The 19,781-nt window shown below is 42.6% G+C and overlaps 1 protein-coding gene across 2 annotated transcripts in view; it reads left to right on the top strand.

Moving 5' to 3' along the window:
• Positions 1-18,269: 18,269 nt before the first annotated feature.
• The window catches only part of PPP2R2A (protein phosphatase 2 regulatory subunit Balpha), a 41,543-nt gene continuing 40,031 nt past the window's right edge, over positions 18,270-19,781 (top strand). The window contains exon 1 of one of the 2 annotated variants that reach the window (XM_074563543.1): positions 18,270-18,477. In XM_074563543.1, the coding sequence (XP_074419644.1) occupies positions 18,471-18,477 (7 nt within the window). In that variant the 5' untranslated portion in view covers positions 18,270-18,470. Of the gene's footprint in view, positions 18,478-18,767; positions 18,875-19,781 lie in introns of those variants that run through there. The other variant, XM_074563544.1, reaches the window with a different exon arrangement.

The following is a 19,781-nucleotide window of genomic DNA, read 5'->3' as shown; positions in this document are numbered from 1 at the left end:
ATGTGCCTGTATTGTATTCTGTGGTCTGTTCAACAATCGGTGTAATCCCTGTGAGAAGCAATTAGCAACCACCACCAAATGTAAAGCACTGGTTTAACCACAGCCTGAAGTTCCCTGCTTATACACCCATAGTGCATGTAACAACAGAGCAAGCTTCCTCAGCTTGCACTGCTAGCACATCCCACACCATGCACTAAGGAAAAGACAGTATCTTCTTTATGCTTGGGAATCACTTATTCAAAGATGTTGGGGGAAAGGAAGGAATCAACAGAGTCTTTTTTTTTTCCACAGAGCTGTTTCACATGTAAATAAGCCTTGCCTGAACCAAAAAGACAGACATTTCACAACACCAATACTCTCAAAATATCGGTCCAACAACCGGTAAGTATTCTTGAGCCACATAACCCTGTATAAAGGGTTGGATTTGACTTATGAGCAGCCCTTCTTTGGGGGTCATCACCCAGAAAAGACTTCCAGGGCTCATTCTTTAGCTTTTCTGATGTCTCTGTGAATAAAGTGATAGATAAGGGACAGACAGAGGTGATGAGGAAGGGAAGGAGTATATAATTTCAATCATTATCTTTCAGCTGGTTGGAAGATAAACAATCAGTGGATATATTTCACTGCATATCTAATACGAGAGTATAATGTAACAATATCATTTTTGTGGGTCAGAAGATCTCTCAGGACAGTGGGGGAAGCAAAGTAATGTGTCTTTTCTCAGTTGAAAATGTGACATAGTACAGTTATATAAAACATTTCCCACTCAAAGTTGAAGGGGTAGCAATAAACCAGCAATGATTCATGAATCTAGCTCTGATTTAGAAGTTAAACGAGCAATTTTATTGAAGACTTCCGTAAACACAAGGAAAAAATGATGAAATCCTTTTTCTACTCTTCAGCTCACCTTTTCCAGCCAATTTCATTTCCCATTGTATACATTAACACAGAAACCTACCTGAAATATAAGAATTCCTCAAGTCAGTCTTTTCACAGCAGTGGAGAATAGTACTGAAAGGTGTAAACCTCACTGGAATCAAGACCACTATTTGCGGTATGTTAAACCAGTTAAATACTCATTTTAAGTTTCAGCATTGCAAGCAGCTGCTACGTGCCCTTAAAATCCATATAATAGGCATTATATTGCTCTGAACTTTATCATCACTGCACAGTTTCACTGGTAAGCATTAAATAGGAGTTACATATATTTTAAAAACCGAGTAGCACCTTTTGAAATGTGTACTCGGTCTTCTTCAAAAATCTTGCAAATGTGTGCCGTTTTCAGGCTAGTGAGTAAATTAGGGAGAGATTCTGGGGTTATAGAGCCCATTCAGAAACATCCTGCCAATAATGAATTCTGACCTCTCCAAGGCCAGGGCTGTATTTTCACCGTGTTACCCACATAGCTGCTCTCTCCAGGCACCCTTAATCAAACTTTTCTGCTTTTTGGCATGGTATTTTCTCTTTCACCGCTCATTAGGTGAGCAAAAGCTCCGATACCAATGCAATTAAGTATCACAAAACACACTTTAAGCTGGTACAATTTAGCTTTCATTGTGAGATTCAATTGGTTGTACCGACATTCACACATCTTCAGTGCTATACCTGACTATAGAATGAGAGAAGGGGAGAACTACGGGGGTTTTCTCCCCAACAAAGCCACACTTACAACGTAACTTTTAACTGTAGACAAGGCCACTGTCCCACTGCAATCCACACAGCAATACCAGAAGACTCTACAAGCTGATCTTCTTCACCTACCCAGGCCTCTGCTTAATCAGCTTCATATGTCACATGATTCAGAATTCCTGCTTACCCCTTCACATCATGTTTTTAGAATACTGGTAAAAAACATCCCAAAGGAAGCTGCTTATTATCTCGCTGCCGCTGTTTCACATCTGCCTCATCTTGTTATGCTTTTGCTTCCCTCTCCTGGCTGATTTCATCCTAAAAAAATAAGGAGACAATTGCAAAGTATAAACCAATTTATTTTTTTAGAGAAGGCTGAAGAGAAGACATTCCCGGTTCTACAAGCCGTGTTGGCTCATCATTTGACAACCGAGACTTAGAATATAAATTATCCAGAACTTGCAAACTCCCATCTCAAACTTCCTTGCCATCCTGATATAGCTAACACTGTCCACACACCAAATGTTAACCTTAGGCAAATCAAGGACAAATGCCCTGAGTTGCCCTGAAGAACTTGGAAGTATTCCTGGATGATAGTATTAACTGAAATGCCACATACCTTTGCGAACTTCTGTGAGACCTGATCAAGCCTATCTAGAATTTATTTGTGGGGGGACTGAAAAGTAATTTCAACAAAGGGGAAGGAGTGGGGTTTTTTCCACTCGAGTTTTTATTTGAAGCATTTTGAGAATTTTGTCAAGCCCCTACCTCAAAAAAGTCACAACTTAAAAATTTAACAGTAACTGGAAAGCTCACATAAATTCTCATTTTGACAATTAATATTTTATATTTTTACTACACAGGTCTGAAAGTTATTAATAACTTGTCTAGGCTTCCCTCCTGTTTCATAGCATTTTTACAAACAACCCACATTCTCTAAAGATTTTTCCTTTATATATCCCTAAAATTTAAAACATTTATGGTTTTTTTTGTTTGTTTTCATGATTCCAACATCTTCCTTCCAGTCAAGCTCTTCTCCCTAGTCTCCTCCCCACTTCAACTATTACACTGAAATTCCCTCTTTTAAAAACTGACCTGAAACAAATTGCCATTCCTATTTTAGTACATTTCCCAAGTCTTCTCTAAATACTCCCCCTAAAGCATGGGAATCTCTTCCTACCATGACCCATTAATACTACAAAGGTCATCTAGTATCTGTCACATTGATTAGATCGGTGCTCTGTGAGGTAAGCAAAATTCAGGGAATGATGAAGAATTGATTTTTGTTTTCTTAAAACAAATTGAAAAATGCAATGAGCCCACAATTAATTGTTCTATCTAGTCCACACACTGAACTTAATTAACTATTTAATTAAACAATGAGTTAATGCTGTGAGCAAAACGTGATATGGGTCATGCCATCCAGTCTTCCTCTTCTTTTCCTCCCCTCCTCCATGCATCCACTCAAGTTTTATCTGCACAACAAAACAGAAGCCTCTCTTTGTTACAGCTGCAACACTAGCGTCATTGACTAAAGTACTCGCGTGTCCAAAAATAACCAAGCAAGTGTCCATTCTGTTTGAAGCCATCCAGCATCATGTCCTCTGGCTTGGCACGTCCCGCGAAATTCTACACCTTCTCAGATGGGAATTAAAAAACAAGACCCTGACTACTTGTATACATTTAAAGGGACAATGACCTTGTTTTCCCCCAACTTATTAAATATTTTTAAAGAGCTTACAGTACCTGCATATCTTAGCAGAAGTTGTTCACAGAGTTATTTTATTTGTTCTTGGCCAAATTCCACCAAGAGTAATTACTCACTGCCTTGAATTTCCCAAACAGTTTGATGTTTTCATTTTGTTTTCTTTTACAATTTTTCTGACATCACATAAAATCTTATCCAGCATACATTTTACACATAGATCCAAAAGCATTTCAGGTCTTACTTAATAAATAGCAATTATAGAGTCATTCATGCAGCAAAAAGAAGCCAGGCTCCTTAACATTAGGTGCAGTAAGATAACCCAAATGCATGAACCTAACTAAAGAAGGCATTATTGTTCCTGCTTTTAGAAAAAAGGAAGGAAGAAATTAGATTATTTGCTTAGCTCACACAACAAACGTGAAACAGAACAGAGAACAAAATCCAGATCCCTTAAGTTCCTTGTCAGTCTTCTAATTAAGAACTTCGCCTTGATTTTTATAAAGAAAAACTATAGGGTAAGTCCCTTTTTGATCTGTGCTGTAATCTTCTTCATGAAACAGATTTCAAAATCTACCCCAGAAATGGCTGCGTTTCAGTGCTATGTGAAGCAGATCCTACAACTGATACAACTTGTAAGCAAAAAAAGCCAATTTAATCTTAAAAAGCGTTATATAATAATTGGGATTGCAGACCACTAGGGAATAAAACTTGTTTCCGAGATCAGTTAACTTTTTTACCTTCACGTTCAACTGGAATGATTTTTGACAGGATGCAAGTAGAAGCATTAGCCTGGATTATTTTGTTTTGACATGTATTGGGGCAAAATAAGGAACAACAATATTTAACAGTGCATGTAGCTGTAGCCTCTTTAGGTGTCCTAGAAATATCAGACATTGGGAAAACAAAGGTTTGATGGTTTATTACTGCTGTCAACAGAAGTCCTAGGCAGGTTGGAATGCTCCTCACCGAGATCTTGGTTTGAGTTGTCTCACAGCCAAAACCACATTTTGAAATGCTGGGAGGAACACTGGATAAACATCATTCTGGTTCATGCAAATTTAGGGCTGTGAGGTTGGGCCCTGTGGATGGTATTTTCCAATCCACTGTTTATTGCTTCCCCAGCCTCCCCCACAAGACCAATGTCACACCAGTTACAGGGGAATTTGGTGATGCATGCAGAATTAATACATTCCAGAATTCACTCATGGCAAATTTCCTGGTAAATAAAACACCCATCACAGTCACAACAAAAGCAAGATACTTATTCTACAGGAGTCCCACTTTATTTAGAGCACTGTGTCACATAATTCATGCTGTGTGGAGGGCAAACAGGACCCTGGAATCAATGGCTTCCTACAACTTGGAAGGGAAGGAATGGCCATGCTCTGTGGAACTGCAAATTTATCTGCATTGGATGAAACCAGTGCTACACCCAGGCTGCTTGCAACAGCTCTGCTGATGCTGGCACTGCACAGAGGAGCCAGAGGAAGAAACAGCAAGCAGAGAAGGAGTCTGTTTCAAGCTGCTGCAGAAAATACCTCTGCAAATTAACAGTGGAGCTTCATTTTCTGTGATGGCTGTTCTAATTCCTAGTAGGAGATCCAGAGTCCACTTGGCTCATACTCATTGCTGTTCTAAAAGGACAATAGAGATATAGCGCTTTAAGCAAACAATTGCCTCCTTATACAATGTTCTAGCTAATACAAGCAGAGGAATACTAGGCAAAACCACAGCCAAAAAATATGAAAACAGGAAAATGAAAGTGGGTAAATAGGTGACTTAAGAAGTAAAAGGATCTTTTTGAGGAAGAGAGCAGAGAGACAAGGGTGTTTGCACCTTTGGAAAGATGAAAGGAACACACAATTGGTGATCTCTCCTTGCCTCTTCCATGGATTACTGAAGCGATCTAAGTGACCACAGAGAGATTTTTCAAGTGCTCAAAGCCTGCAACTGAAGTCAGATCAGAGAAGGGTTTCACAAAACACACAGCACCTTGCGGCTCAGCTGGACTCCTGGCTGTTAATCCGCTGGGAACATCTGCAATCCTCCACGTCCCACTCTGCAGGCACCAGACAGGGCGCTCGGGAGACCTCATCCTCCGGCGTTGCCCCTGATGTGCTAGGTGACCTCGGCCGAGTCTGTGTTGGTACTCCAGCCCCAGAGGTAGCCAGCGGCCCTGCCCCTCCTGCTAGCCCCCCTACGGCATCTTGCGGGACAGGCACCATTGACTGAGGGAAGGCGTCGTTCTCCCGCTCCTCCTTTAAAGAGGGCCCGGGCCAATCGCAATGTCCCACGTGACAGAACAGGGGCGCGCAAGGTCACGTGCACACTGCCTATAAAACCTCAGGCTGCGGGTGGGCTTATCTTCCAGGCGGTGGGAGGCCGTGGTGGTGGTTTTCTTGGTCTTCTCTGAGCATTGAGTGAGTATTTGTGTATACTTTAAAGTTGCAGCTAGTGTATTAAAGTAGCCTGGTCTCTAGAGGGTCTTGGATGCTAACTTTTTAAAATTACCTTATCTGTAGAATGTCTAAAGTCCAAAACAACGTTTTGACTGTAACAATAACCTTGTGTCATCATTCTGCTGAAGCCTAAGGAATCCACTTGTCTCCATAGCGTTGGATAATAGTAGATTTTGTGAGTTTTGCATTTCATTCTTATGCAGAAAGGAAAGCTTTTTCTAGACTTTAAAATGTACCTTTTTACAATGTAGTAAAAAATTAGAGTCTTTCAAAACTCTATTGTTGTTTTGCAAAGTATAAGAAAGACACTTAGCATTTGGTGGTGGTGGCCAGCAACAAATTTAGTTAGGGGACTGGTTTGCAATGTGACAGACCAAGTTCAAGGTCTTAGAGAGAATCAAGCAGAACAAGAACTTAAATTGAGTCTCTTGTAAGAGACACTTACTAGGAAGACTCAAAACACTCTGCCTTGCATTTTTATCTTGGATCACTTCATAGAGATTACCCCCTTTCTTGAAATAAAATGTTATAATACTTGAGCTTTGTCTCCAGGTATGGTACAATACAGTTGCTATCAATGTGTTTGAATAAACTCACTATTGTGTTCACAATATTGATAAGAACTGCTTGAATATACTCTGAGTAACCAAACACTATTTTGCTGAGACCTAAATGTTCTATTTGAATTATTGCAGCCTGTAGCTCCATAAACTCTCGCACTTTGCCTATAACTGATTTATTGTTCTCGCACCCTTCCTTCTTGTGTACCCATGTAACTATAGGACTGTTTTGTAAACAGAACTTCGCTATTGTCAGAAGCATCCATGCAATCAGTCTCCCTTCTGCTGCATCTGGACTGGCCAGGGCTGATCAGGAGAACCAGAGTTTTCTTTCTGCAGGGTCTATGGCGGAAGAAGTATCAGAACCCTTTGGCATAGAAGCCTTACTTAGTTTGGTTTAGAGGCTTAAATCATAAAGGCTTACAGTGTTTAACTGTAAGATAGTGATCCTGGCAGTTTTGTGGGAAGTCAGATATCATAGGAACCCCCTGTAGTTGCTTAGTGAATTGATGTTCTTGGTAATTTCCTGTCTGCTATTGGAAATATGACTGATAAGCTTGTTGATTTCACAGAGCCCCTGCAGAGTCCAGGGAACTTTCAGTTTGTGGGAAATATTTCTAGTTGCTGTCCAGTTTGGTCTGTACCCAAGTTTTGGAACGGTAAAATTTCTCCCAAACCAGAGAACTTTTTTCTTTTTGGTAGAGGGTAATTTTCTGGCACTGATTATTTATGTGTACTCTTTTGTGGCTCAGATTTGCCACAAAAAGAAGACAGCTTTGTCTTCAAAGAGTATCTCTCATTTGCCTTCCACTTTCTTATAACTTCCTGCAATTATGATAAAACACGAAATGTGACAAATCAACTTATTCTAACCTTGTTGTTCTCTGCCTCAGGGGTATTCAGCCTTGGATTCAATGTCACCAACAGGAGGCGAGTAGGGCAGGCTCCACACACAGCGAAAGCGGCAACAAGCAGCTTTGTAAGCGGCAGAATTTGGAAAGTCTGGTCTTCAAGACACATGTGCCTCAGTTGGATCCTCAGCTGCCTAGTAGGATGCAAACTCTGATTAAGGTGTTTCCAGTGTGGATTCTCTGGAGTTGAGTAAGACCCAAACTCACTGTGCAGGCTATGTCAGAGCAGGGAAAAATTCAAGCTCTATCACATTCTCTTGAAGTTGTATGCAGTTAAATATGCTTGAAGCACCCATTACTACAAAACCTAATTGGAACTGGTCATAGAGTCAAAAGCTACTATGGGGAAGTGGACAGACACAGAGCATGAATGTGTAAGTCTCACTTTAGTTTAAGGAATGGGGGTGGGAGAAGGTTACTTTTTACTTCAGTAACCATAAAGGAAAAACAGTGAAACTGCAGAAACATAGCTTTACACGGTGGTCTGGCTTAATGCTAGGAATAATACTCTAGCTCCATGCAAGCTCTCAATCTCCTGTTAAGCAAAGTGAAAGGAGTCAACCTGAACCACTTTTTAATAATTAAACCTTGCATTAGTGGCTCAGATGAACTCATTTCACTTCACATGCAACACACTAGGCAAATATTATGTCACTAATTATTGCATCTCAGTGCAGTGACTTGTTAGATGAATCAACTGGATCTTTTGTCCTTGTGTGACCGTGCTCTAAATTCCACACAGTTTATGCAGATGGCTCTTTTCAAAACTACCTGGCTGTCTTTTGAATCTAGCTGTCCCTGTTTACCATGCTTCTCATGGTTACATAGATATGCCATGCAAGTATTAAAACCTCTATAGTTTGGAAACAAATGGCATTACTTACACCTGTGTATGTATTTATGAATCCTGGCCAAGATTCCCCTCTTAGTACTTGAGCAAAACCTCCTTACTTACCTGTCAACACCTGATTTCAAAGTTGTTGATGGGGTCTGTACCTAGAGCCTGATCTAAATGTCTCTGAAACTAATGATGATCTGCCTATATTGACTTCTGTGACAGCAGGCAAAAGGCACAACATTAAAATCATTATTACTTTTTGTGCTAAGTTCATGATAATGCTTCTAGTTCTGAAATTAACTTTATTGTATAGTCACATTTAAATGAACACTGCATCAGTGATTGTATCATGAAAATTTCAGGTTTGTGTGCCCAGCCTTTGCTTGTGTTAGAGAAGGCACCAGCTCCTTCCTCCAAGGACTCTGAAATCAGTGTTTGATGATGGAGTGATGTGAAGGTGGGAGTTTAATTATAGATCATGAATGGCTGAGGTGCCCCAATGCCAAAAGGTCTTGGGGTTGTGCATGTTCACTCTCTGAGACTTGAGCTCCAGGAGGGAATGAAGCACATCTCTGGTGTTTGTGCAGCTGGGGTAACCAGCAGCTAAACAGGGAGCAGTGAAACACAAGCAAAGAGGTTTTGATAGAGCTAGAGAAAATACCAGTGCCTTATGGGATGGGAGGGTAGAAATCCACATTTCCTTTTTTTTTTTTTTCCCTGCTTACTATTTAAGCTGCTTGCATGCCAGGAAAGATCAGCTCTAAGTCTAAACCTGGGTGTTAGAACTGGTGTGGTTTTTTTTTTTGGAAGGGCTAGCTATTAGCCAAAAGTACAAGCATTTCTACATTGTGTTTAATACACTCTTTTGAGAATATATTGGTTTTAATCAACAGAGAATAGCAACAGAATAACAATAATAAAAATGTATCATTTCATGATTTGGAGGCAGGAACTTTTAGTATTCTTCTGTATATTTGTTTTTGCCCAAGAAAAGTTTACATGGATTGATAATCAAGTATCAGTAAAGGGGTTGTTTGCTTTTCTATTCCTCCATTCCTTTTGGAGTATTTTACAAAGTAACTTCTGGTTTAAAAAGTAAATGTGTTCCCCCCACACACACATCCCCCCCGGAGTAGAAGTACTGAGATCTCTCTGTTTACTGTCAGAGAAAGCAAGAAACAGGATTGTGTCAAAAACAGTGTGTACAGGGAACGTCAAAGAAAAATTTGTTCTATTCCAGGTGGTGAAGTAAATGCGAAGAAGATAAAGGCACTGAAAGGGAGGAAGGTCAATAAGCAGAGTGATTCAGGGATTACTGTTGTCTAGGATTTTTAAATAGTCTCTTGGGTAGGCCAATCAAGTACCACTGTTAAACAACTTGCCCTTTTCCTATTTCTCAGGGGTTCTCTCTACACAGCTACTTTAAGGCATATCTTCTATTGCAGACCTTGAATGCATTGCAGCTCTGGGGTCTTTGAAGAAATTGATACGTTTTCCTCCTGGATGGCAGCAGTTGTCTGTGGCAGTAACATTGAGACATATTGGCAGGCTTAATTCCAAATAACTGTTTCTTTCATTGGTCTCTTGTAATTAGCTTCCCATTTGCCAAGCTGAGAAGGACTTTGTCTAAACCATGAGTGTGTAATTTAGTGATCAGAGTTCTGATCTTGAAAACCACATGAGTTACTCGCTCATCTGCATGCACTGGCACTTCCATGCAGAGTAACTTGCACGGTGGAGACAAAACTAAAAGAAAATGACTGGGCCTGCTGCAACTTTTGTTCTGTTTTTGCGTCTCTGACCAAAGATATGGTTTGGTTTTTGAAGGGGAAGGGGAGAGATGAAGGAAAAAGTGGGAGGAAGGGGAGAAAGTGAAGTAGGGAAATATGTGGGAAATACATAAGAAGGAATGGAGAAGCATGGAAAAAACATCCTGCAAACACTGGAAGATGTCTTTGGACGAACCAGGGAGGTTCCCACTGGTCAGATGGATTCTTTCAACTAGGAAATAGAAGTTCTACACACAAAACTTTATGGCTAAATTCAGGATAGTATATCATGCTCAGGACAAATGATATGCAAATGAGGACCAAGTTTCTTTAGGTTCTCAAAGTGAAATGTCTTTCAAACAAAGCCTCGTTTATAAAGCTTTTCAGGGCAAGGATTAAATGGGTTTTTAAATAAAAGTAGTTACCAATAAGAACATTGAAAAAATTCTCTAAATTTCAGAAACAGTTATCAGCAGTTTTGTCAACCCAAAATGCTTGCAGCTAAGTGAAAAGCCAATGAGGTTTGGTAAGTAACAGACAACTGTTTAATGTTTTCCTTCTCTACTTATGTGGTGGAAGAAAATTATCTTTTAATTCTAGAAACATTTCCATGGGCTCCTCTGGACTAGCCTGAGTTGTGTGTGCTCAGTAACTGTGAAACTCTAGCTGTAAGCACTAGTTCCAGAAAAAGTGAGAAACCTGAGGTGAAGGCATGGTTTTTAGGAGACTGGACTTTCACCTTTTTATGCTGCTGTTACTGACCGTATTACTGCAGGTTCTCCCTGATTAAAGTACAATGGTAAAATTGTATGTCTGATTCATCACTAACATGGTTGTCTACATTGATACAGAGAATCCGCACTAAAAAAAATAATTAGAATTTCTGCACTGAGTCTACACAGGGCTGTCATGCCTCCAGTCTCTATGCTGCTTTAGTATTCCCAGCCCAGCAGCATCATCTCCTGGTTCCAGGACCCTTCCTGTCAGACACAGCTGAACGGCTTGCCAGACAGCTGCATCTGGGATGTAGGGTCTCGGGGCACAAGAGACTGCCACACTGCTCAACAACCAGAGCATGTGGCTTCTAATGAGGGCCTGACACATGGAAGAGTCCTCCTAAAGAATATACCATCCTCAGCTATAACCCTTCTCATGCATCTTCACTCGCAGGTGTGCTCCTTGCAACCCAAGGCAAAAAAGTTAAGAAATCTGTTCACAACAGGGCTAAATGCAACCAGAGTGTGTACTGCGTGTGGCAGAGCAGACTGCCTGGCCGCAAATCATACCAGACAATGGCTATTGGTTGTGGGGCTGCACTTCCTTCTATCCTGGGTAAAGCATCTGCTTTGCATTGTTACAAGTGAGAAAAACCAAGCCTATGCATGTGCGCTGGTGAGTTGGGCCCCCAAAGGTCCCTGGTCCTCAGAGCAGGGTAAAGAAATAACCTCAGACAAGTGGCCAAGTTGATTTTGAGCCTGTGTGCCATGAGCCATTTTTAAAGCGCGTTATAAGTGTTTTAACTGCAAGACTGCTTCTATGAGCTGGTTAAGTGCCATCATCCCCAGTTTATTTCCAATTAAAATAGGAACAGAAAGCATTTGCTTAAGGTCTCCAAGGGAATCAACAACACAGCAAGGATTAGAACTAAGGATTTCCTGTCTGATCTGCAAACCACACCTCTCTCCTGTTTACAATGTGAACTTATTCCCTAGCAGAAAAGCCATGTGAATGGAACAATTCATTCTGCTATTTCAGCCTCCCTTCCTTCCCTTTGCAGTTCATTCCTGGCATTACCTTCAGATCCTTACAAACCTGTTACCAGAAGAACCAAAGCAAGCAAAGAATGTTTCAGAACAGTTTCAACTGCAAACACTTGAATAATGTTTGCTGAATTCAAGAAAGTTTGAAACACTTAAAAAATACTCTAGAAATGTTGGACTCTTGTTAATGAAAACTGAAACCAAAAGGTAAATGAACTCATACACGAAGGAATAAGTTAATGAATGACTAAAACCAATCATGCTAGTTACCTCCATGTGTCATTTTTTGCACACATGACTCAAGCAATACTAGAGTGATAGTGTTACTACTTACCGTAAGTTACTACTAATGCTTCCACTTACAGTATGGCTTCAGAATCAAGAGAGTTTTAAAGATAAAATATCTTTAGGCTCTTTGCATTTGCTTTCTTGTTTTGTTTTGTTTTGAAAGTCACATTTTCACATTTCCCTCTGTAATCACAACAGCTAACATCTTGAAAAATATCAGCTGAATTCCTTATATCTTTCTGTGATTCTAGAGCTTAGGACGTGAGTCTGTTCACACCCTTTAAATACCAGGAAAAGTTAGCAACACCAACCTGATTGAAAGCACAAGACTTGACTAGAGCCTAGGATAAAGAGCTAGACTGCTTGAGTTCAAAGACTACAGTGGAATTTTATTCCAAATTATATATTTAATTATCGCTTCCCACAATCCATGGTTTTTAAGGAACATTTCTCCTGACAAAGTGGGATCATTGGTGCGATAAGTTCATACACCCTGCTAGCACCACACAGAGCTAGCAATTAACTTCTTACTGCAAAATGCTGGTGAAATTACAGGCTTCTTCAAAGTACAAAAACATGATTCCAAAGAGCTGATCGTGCTCTTTTTAGATCAGTTGGCTTTTTATGTGCGTTTTAGTAACAATGGCTTCTGTGATACATACAAGATAACTACAGGGCTTGAGTTAAGGCTTGTATTTACGTATCCCTTTTGAAATAAACCTGTGCAGGTGTAATTTTTCCAGCTCATAGTGAAGGATGATACCTTGTTATCTTAATTAATGCATAAAAGTACTTTGTCTTAATGAGAATCTAAAATAGAAGAGTCTAAAACCCACTATTAAAAGTAACAGGGAAATCCTATAGACGGCAGTGTTTTTGACACGCTTGCTTTCAACTTCCTGCTTTTGTTAAGCAAAATTGTTTCATAAGAGTCTCTGAGGCTCGTCTTTCACTTATTTAGATCACCTATGTAGGTTTATTAGCAAGGAAAATTGAACACTTCTGTTCCCTCAATAACACTGCAACCCTTCCCCAAAAAGAAACATTCCTGTATGTAGGCCATGAGAGGTTTGAGGCTTTAAAAAAACCAAACAAAAAGCGTTCAAGGCCCTTTGCAGTTCTGCATCTTTGCTCCTCCCCTTCCTGCAATGTGCCTCATAAAGGTGGTGATGACTAAGGCCCTTTTCACCTGAGTTACTCTGTGCTTCTTAGAGATGCAGCGTGTTATCAGTTAAGTCTCTGTGTGAAGTGTTGGGGTTTTCCCCCCAAGATAAATTTTTGTTATAATTGTTGATATTGCTGTTATGTTCCTTTCATTGATCTCAATGTATTCCAAGAGACTGAGGTATGTTAATTATCCCCTCTCTAAAGACTGATAGGAGAAGGAAATCTTAATGCTTGTGAAAGTATTCTCTGAATATGGATTTATCGGTTTTGGTGTGTCTTGATTTTGTCACTGGTACAAAGAACCTGTGTTTTCAAGCTGAAGAATGCGGTTTTTCTGTAGAATGGTGAAAACTGGGGCTGGTGAGGACTAAGGCATTTCTTCCCCTTAGGCAGGGAGCAGCTCCACTTAGACTATTCCCGGTAGGTGGTTATCTAATCCGCTCTTAAAGGTGCCTGGTAGTGGATGTGCCGCACATTTCCTTGGCGATGTAGTTCAGTGTTTAATCATTCTTGTTAGAATAAAAACACTTTCTGAGTGCCTTGTGTTCATGGTGCTTAGTTCATGCTGACTGTTCTCATTTCATTTGGGGTTTTGTTTTTTCTACTCTTAGTAGCTTTCAGAGTTCCAAGTGATTGTCCAAATTATCCTGAGATGGAAGATCCAAAGTGCCAGGTTATCCTGAACTAGACTCTCTGTTATTTGCAGCTACTAAGTTATAGGAAGGGCTAAATCTAGTTCTTGTGAATCTCCCATCTTCTCCTATGACTGCAGTCTTAGTTTCAATGGGATTGATAACTTCCCTTAGCAGTTCTCTTATTTTGTGGTTGGAATCATCCTCCAATAGAACTCACTACAGTTTGTTAAAAAAATTTAGTAAGATACTTAAAAATAGTAAGAGCATAATTTTTCTGTGCATCTCAAGTTATCCCTCTTCTCTTAATTTTTAACCCCAAAATACTGGGACACCTCCTACCTGCCCAAACAAGCCCTCCAAGTTGGAAAATACTTGTTTTCCTCCCTCCAAGCACGTGCTTCCTGTCTCCTTCTAAGACCTTTTTTTCTTCTTTTCCAGAAGCCTTGTTTTCCCTGTATCCTTGCATGTATTTTTTGCACTTGCCTTAAAATGAAAATCCTGCCAAAATTCAGGTGCATGAATCCTGTACAAATTGTGCTTAAATAATCCATTAAACTAATATTTTGCAAATTGTGGTTTCAATCATTGTAATTTAGACCTGCTCTAAACAAATCAACTTTGGAGCTGATTTTAAACCTGTCTTGCAAACTACTACTTTAATGAACATATGAAATTCTTTCCAAGCCTAATTAGCTTTTCTGTTTGCTTGTACGAGGCTAAAGTTAAGAAAAAAAGCATTAGTAATTTCTGAAAGAAAATGCTGAGGCTTCCCCTAGTAATAGCAGATAATCCGATGAACTTTACACTTTTGACATGACACAAGCTGCTTGTTTACCAGAATTAGCGAGCTTTGATTGCATAAGCTTGCTCAATGATGAGTAGTTTGGGGCACTTGGTTACAGAACTATTAGATAGTATGGTTACATTGTTTTGTTTGGGAAATGGCTCTCTAGAAAATTACTGGCAGCTGCAACGTGAACTGAAAGTTACGTACCGTCCTCTTCTGCTTTTTACCATTGGTAATACTTAGACTAAGCTGCCCAGTGACTGATCAGGGGAGGATGATGTTTGATGCCACTTGTGAGTATTTCCCCAACAGTACAGATGCACAGAACTGCTAGAAACTATTTTCATTTCTTCCCTTTCCAAAATTAAAAACCAGTGACTTCAGTGGAACTGCTGTAGTGAAGTAGAGCGCAATATATGTATCTGTGGTGTTCGCGTTTAGGATAGTGAGGTGGGAACTGGAAGAACTTAAACCTTGGTTTTGGCTAAAAGTCTCTGGCCGCTGGCAGTTGGGGCTTTACAGGTGGGACCTGGTTAAAACGAACTTGGGCTGAGTAAAGCCAGAGTGTCAGAAAAAGCACAGGAAAGTTCCGCGTGCCCACAGAAGTCTTCCTGGCATGGCAGCTGGCACACTGCAAATAGTGTTAAGGGCTTCCTTGCTTGACCGAGGTTGGCGTTGATGTGATGCAAAGAGGTTAGCTGGGTTGGGATTCGCACCGAGTGCAGTCCACCTGCTGCCTTTGCCTGAAACTTGTTGCAGAAGCAGGGTCTGCCTGACCTTTTGTTAAGCATGAACTTCTGTCTGGCATTATTAAGATGTGACTCAGCACCGTTTTGATAATGGTTGTTAATTAAGTGGCTACATACGTAGAGACAATTATGTGAAATTAAGAATGGGGAAACACGGGGTGAATATTAGCAAACATTTTCTAGGAGCAAAGCCTGGTAGGCTGTGAAACGCTCTCCCAAAAAGCAATGGAAACCTCTTGCTGAGACACTCCAAGGTAGACAGAATGAAGTACAGAATAGTACCCTGTAGGGAATTACATTGCCTTGATGTTAACCTGCCTGTGACCTCAGATGGCTCAGCTATTACTAAATTCCAGTGATAATTTTGGTGATAATTACTCTCTTTATTTCTAAACTGGATTGTTGTAATTCATTATAGTCTTGTCTAACGGGTCAAATTACTGGGAAACTAAAGCAGATTCAAAATGAGCTGCTGATAGAGGAGTTCTTTGAGGCCTTAGCTGTTTGATCTGTGATTTGACATTAATATATGTTTTTATTGGCTGCCAGTCACAATCTTATGTTTTGATTTTTAAGTTGTTCTACAGCTCCTGATTTATGCTGCTGTAACCTGACCGCTCTGTATGCAGTTCACTGTCCTTTAACAAACACAACCAGAAACGCTTTTCTGTGGATCCTCGTCCCTCCCATTTCCTGGAGGTGTTCTTTAGTCTGAGCTGAAGGGGTTTGTCTGTAGAGTAAGAATTAGTAATTAAAGCATGATCGGAATAGATAAATGTTCATTAAAGCTTTGTGCTGTTGGTGGTTGTGTATAAATTTAACGTAACACAGTTACTGTCTCCCCAGAGCACCTGAACGAACACTGAAACTCCAGCGACACCGGAGGGGCACAAGTATGTGCTTATAAACTTCCAATCCGAGCTGCGAAATGCACTCTTGCTAATTTGCACTAACCATTATACTGGTGTGAATACTGGTGTTGGCTGAATTAACAAACAAGTGAACACCCAAGCATAGATTGTGATTCCCAAAATGGCTTGCTAATTACCCTGGCTATGATTTAATGTTAATTATTTATTGTACTTCATTATGTTCCGTAGCTCAGCTAGTTCAAAACAAAAACCTGAAATGTTGGAAGTACGATCCATCCTTCTGGCACCGCAATATTAAATCTTTTTTAAGAGGGATTTTGTTTTAATTATAAGGTATGTACCAAACCTTCATTAATTTATATTACAGAGCTAATTGCAGGTCTTTTTGCTTTTTTATTTTTTTAAGCAACAGAAGTTCTTGAAACAATGCTCGTTCTATTCTACTATCAGGGCAAAATTCTGCAGTATTGTACAGAAGGCAACGGATGAATTAGACTTTATTTGCAAATTTTCCTGCTAAATGGCTGCAGGACAATTCAGTTTAGGGTTGAAAAGGACATTTTTAAGTAATCCTGAAAAAAAAGAGGAATACCAGCTTTCATTCCAAATTTGGTATTGACTAAACAATGCCAGAAATTTGTAGAATTGAGTGCATTTGTTCTTGAGCTCTGGGAAATGTGGGTCTGGCTGTTAAGAGAAGGGCCTTAATGCTGTAGTGATCCAAAAAGAGCCTGTCCTGATTGTGAATGTTTTCAAACTTGCAGTGTGTTTGTTTTTAGAATTTTTTGGAGTGCTCTCAAAATGGACTAAGCAAAATCCTTCGTTCCAGATATTCCCAAACGTAGGTGAGTTGGGGTTCTTTAGAATGCCCTGTATGTGTTGAGTGCTCTTTCAATCATTACTTTATTGCTGTTTCCAAAATTAAGATTGCACATGCAAATAAAATCAATCAGGAATGTGGAGATAAATCTGCATTTGTCCAAAGTGGTCTATAATCTGGGCCAGTTGTGGGTTTCTGGTGTTTATTCTCAAACGTCGGGAGCTGGAAGGAGTTGGTGTGTTTGTTTAGAGGTGTTCAGTTCCCACAGCTGGGTGTTTTGTGCTGTGCTTCATTAGGAGTTCAATAGTCTTCCGTTTAAGGAAAGCAGCCTCTCAGGTGTTTTGAGCTGGAAATGCAAAATTGGTGTACGTGATGACTTAGGAGACTTGTTCCAAGGCACGTTGCGAGTTTGTGGCGGTGCTGGGTTTGCAGGATGAGCTCATGAATCTCCAAGTGAAATCTGGATTAGCAAGCTCTGCCCGGCCGGGAAAGGGAGAAAACGTTTGCACAAACATCTGTGAAGGGAAACTGATGACTTTCACAAGATCTTAAATAGATTGTACTGAATCAATTATCCAAGTCGTGTGTGTTAACTACAGCTGAGACTGTAACTGGGACCCAGGGAGCTAAAAAGGAGCCTTGATCCTCTCAGAGCCAGCGGGAGTTGTGCCAGGCTGGGCTCGGCTGGGAGCCCGTCTCTGCAGCTCTCCCTGGGTGCGAAAGGTGGAGGGAGGCTAAAAATGGCTTGGGAGCATGGCGGGGTGCGCGTGGGGAATGGCAGAGAGAGCGCAAAGGCACTCCTGGGCTCATCGGCGCGATGAGAGACCGGCTCTGCCGACGCCATGGACAGCGTCCAAGCGGGCAGGAAACGTGCGTGGAACAGGTTGTGTGGGGACGGTGAGGAGCTGCTGCGCGAGGGAACGGCGGGGGAAGGAAACAAGCCAACAACGACGGCAAGCGAGGGGCAGATCCGGGAAGGGCGTGCCTGCCGAGCCGGTAACCGGGGTGCTCGGAGGAGGCCTTTCCCGCAGGGGCCGAGCCCACGGAGAAGGCCCGGTCCCCGGAGAGGGCGGCGGGCGAGCGAGGCTGGGGTGCGGGCAGCTGGAGCCCGCCATGGCGCTACCCCGGCCCGGCCCTGCGAGGGGCCGCTGCAGCCCGCCATGGCGCTACCCCTGCCCGCCCCGGCCCTCCGAAGGGCGGCTGCAGCCCGCCATGCCCCGGCCCGGCCCGGCCCGGCCCGGCCCGGCGGGGGGCGGTGAGGGCCCCGCCTCTCGGTAGCGCCGCCCCGCCGGGTGACGTCACCCCCAGCTCGGCCGGCGCCATTTTGAAAGTGGAGCCTTTCGGGGGGGGCCGGAGCCAGGCGCGGAGCGGGGGCAGCCCCAGCAGCGGAGCCGGCCGCACCCCCGCCGCCATCCGCCGCCATCCGCCCCCCGCCGCCGCCCCCCGCCCGGCCCCGCCGGCCCCGCCGCGCAGCGCCCGGACCGCCCGACCCGCCGCGGCCGCTATCGCCAGCCCAACATGGCAGGTAAGGGGAGGCTGCCCCCGCGGGGCACCGGCCCCTGCCGCCGCCGGGCGGGGGGCGCCGCTGAGGCTGCGGCAGCGGCCTGCGGGGCGGCCGGCCGGGGGCAGCGGGCAGCGCCGCCTCCCTCCCTCCTTCCCTCCCTCCGCCGCTCGCCGGGGTCTGCTCCCCGGCCCGCTCCCTCCCGCCTCGCCTGGCCTTCCCCAGCCATTTATTCCCCCCCCCCACTTCTGGGAAATCGTGCTTTCCTCCCTCCCACCCCTTCTTCCCTCCCTCTCTCCCTCCCTTCTTCCCTTCCCGAAAAAAAATAATAAATAAAGGCATGAAGGAAGCAAGGTGGAGGGGCTTCCATGGGGGAAGCGGTGTATTTGGAAGTTCAGCGTGCAGGAGGTTTGCAGACAGGGTGGGTCTCCTGCCTTTTTTCCTTTTTTTTTTTTTGTTGTTGTTATTCCCCCCCCTGCCCCCCCCCCCCCCCCCAGGCTTTTTGACTCCGCCAAGGCGCTTGTGTGTTGCATTTCTCTCTCGGGCGGAGTTGGGGCTGTGCAGAGGTGCTGCTGGGCACGGAGAGGTGTTCCAGACGTGCTTGTGTCAAAAGTACAATTGCACCCCTCTGTAGGGTGCACCTTTCAAGCATCTGCAAATGAGAGTAAAATTGGGCGCAGGATGTAATTAAATAATACAGGTCTTTCTGTGTTCTCTTTCTCATTCCTTCCTGTGCTTGCTCCCCATTTTGCATCCTAAAGTGCTCTTGGTCGGCTAGAAGTGTGTATGCATAAGGTATCTCTTCTTTCTTATTTTTTTCCTTGCGATTTCTTAATTTGGAAATACACTCATCCCCCTCCTCTGCAAATGAATTGTCTTTTCAGCGCTTTGCGTTTGGAGGAGCAAGCGTGAGAGGCTGAATTAGGTTTGTGCTTTGCTGCTTCCCCCTACACCATCCGCCCATGCTCCACCCTCCTCTTTTTGTTTTAGTCGGGGGTGGGGGGAAAATGCAAACTTGGTTCAAGTAAACTGTATGAAAAATAGAATTTTAGCCTTACATAGAAAGAGCAGTGATTTTTCTTACAAGCTGTCTCCTTTAAATGCTTCCATGATGCCAGCTGCTAAATGACAAATGAGGAGGTTGGAGAGAGGGAAGAAAATGGGTTGTTCGGGTTTTAGGGAATGGTGGAGACGTGTGTGGCAAACCTTTCCAGCCTGTCTGCAGAAAGCGTTTTGACATCTCTTGCGTCGATGGATTCTTGTGCTCGCCTTCACCTTGTCAGGTTCTGTAGCCTTCATGTCTGTAATCCTTCAGAAAAGAAATTAAG

Source organism: Larus michahellis, chromosome 20, assembly GCF_964199755.1.
Source record: "Larus michahellis chromosome 20, bLarMic1.1, whole genome shotgun sequence".
Classification (NCBI taxonomy): domain Eukaryota; kingdom Metazoa; phylum Chordata; class Aves; order Charadriiformes; family Laridae; genus Larus; species Larus michahellis.
This window is presented reverse-complemented; position numbering and strand designations above follow the sequence as displayed.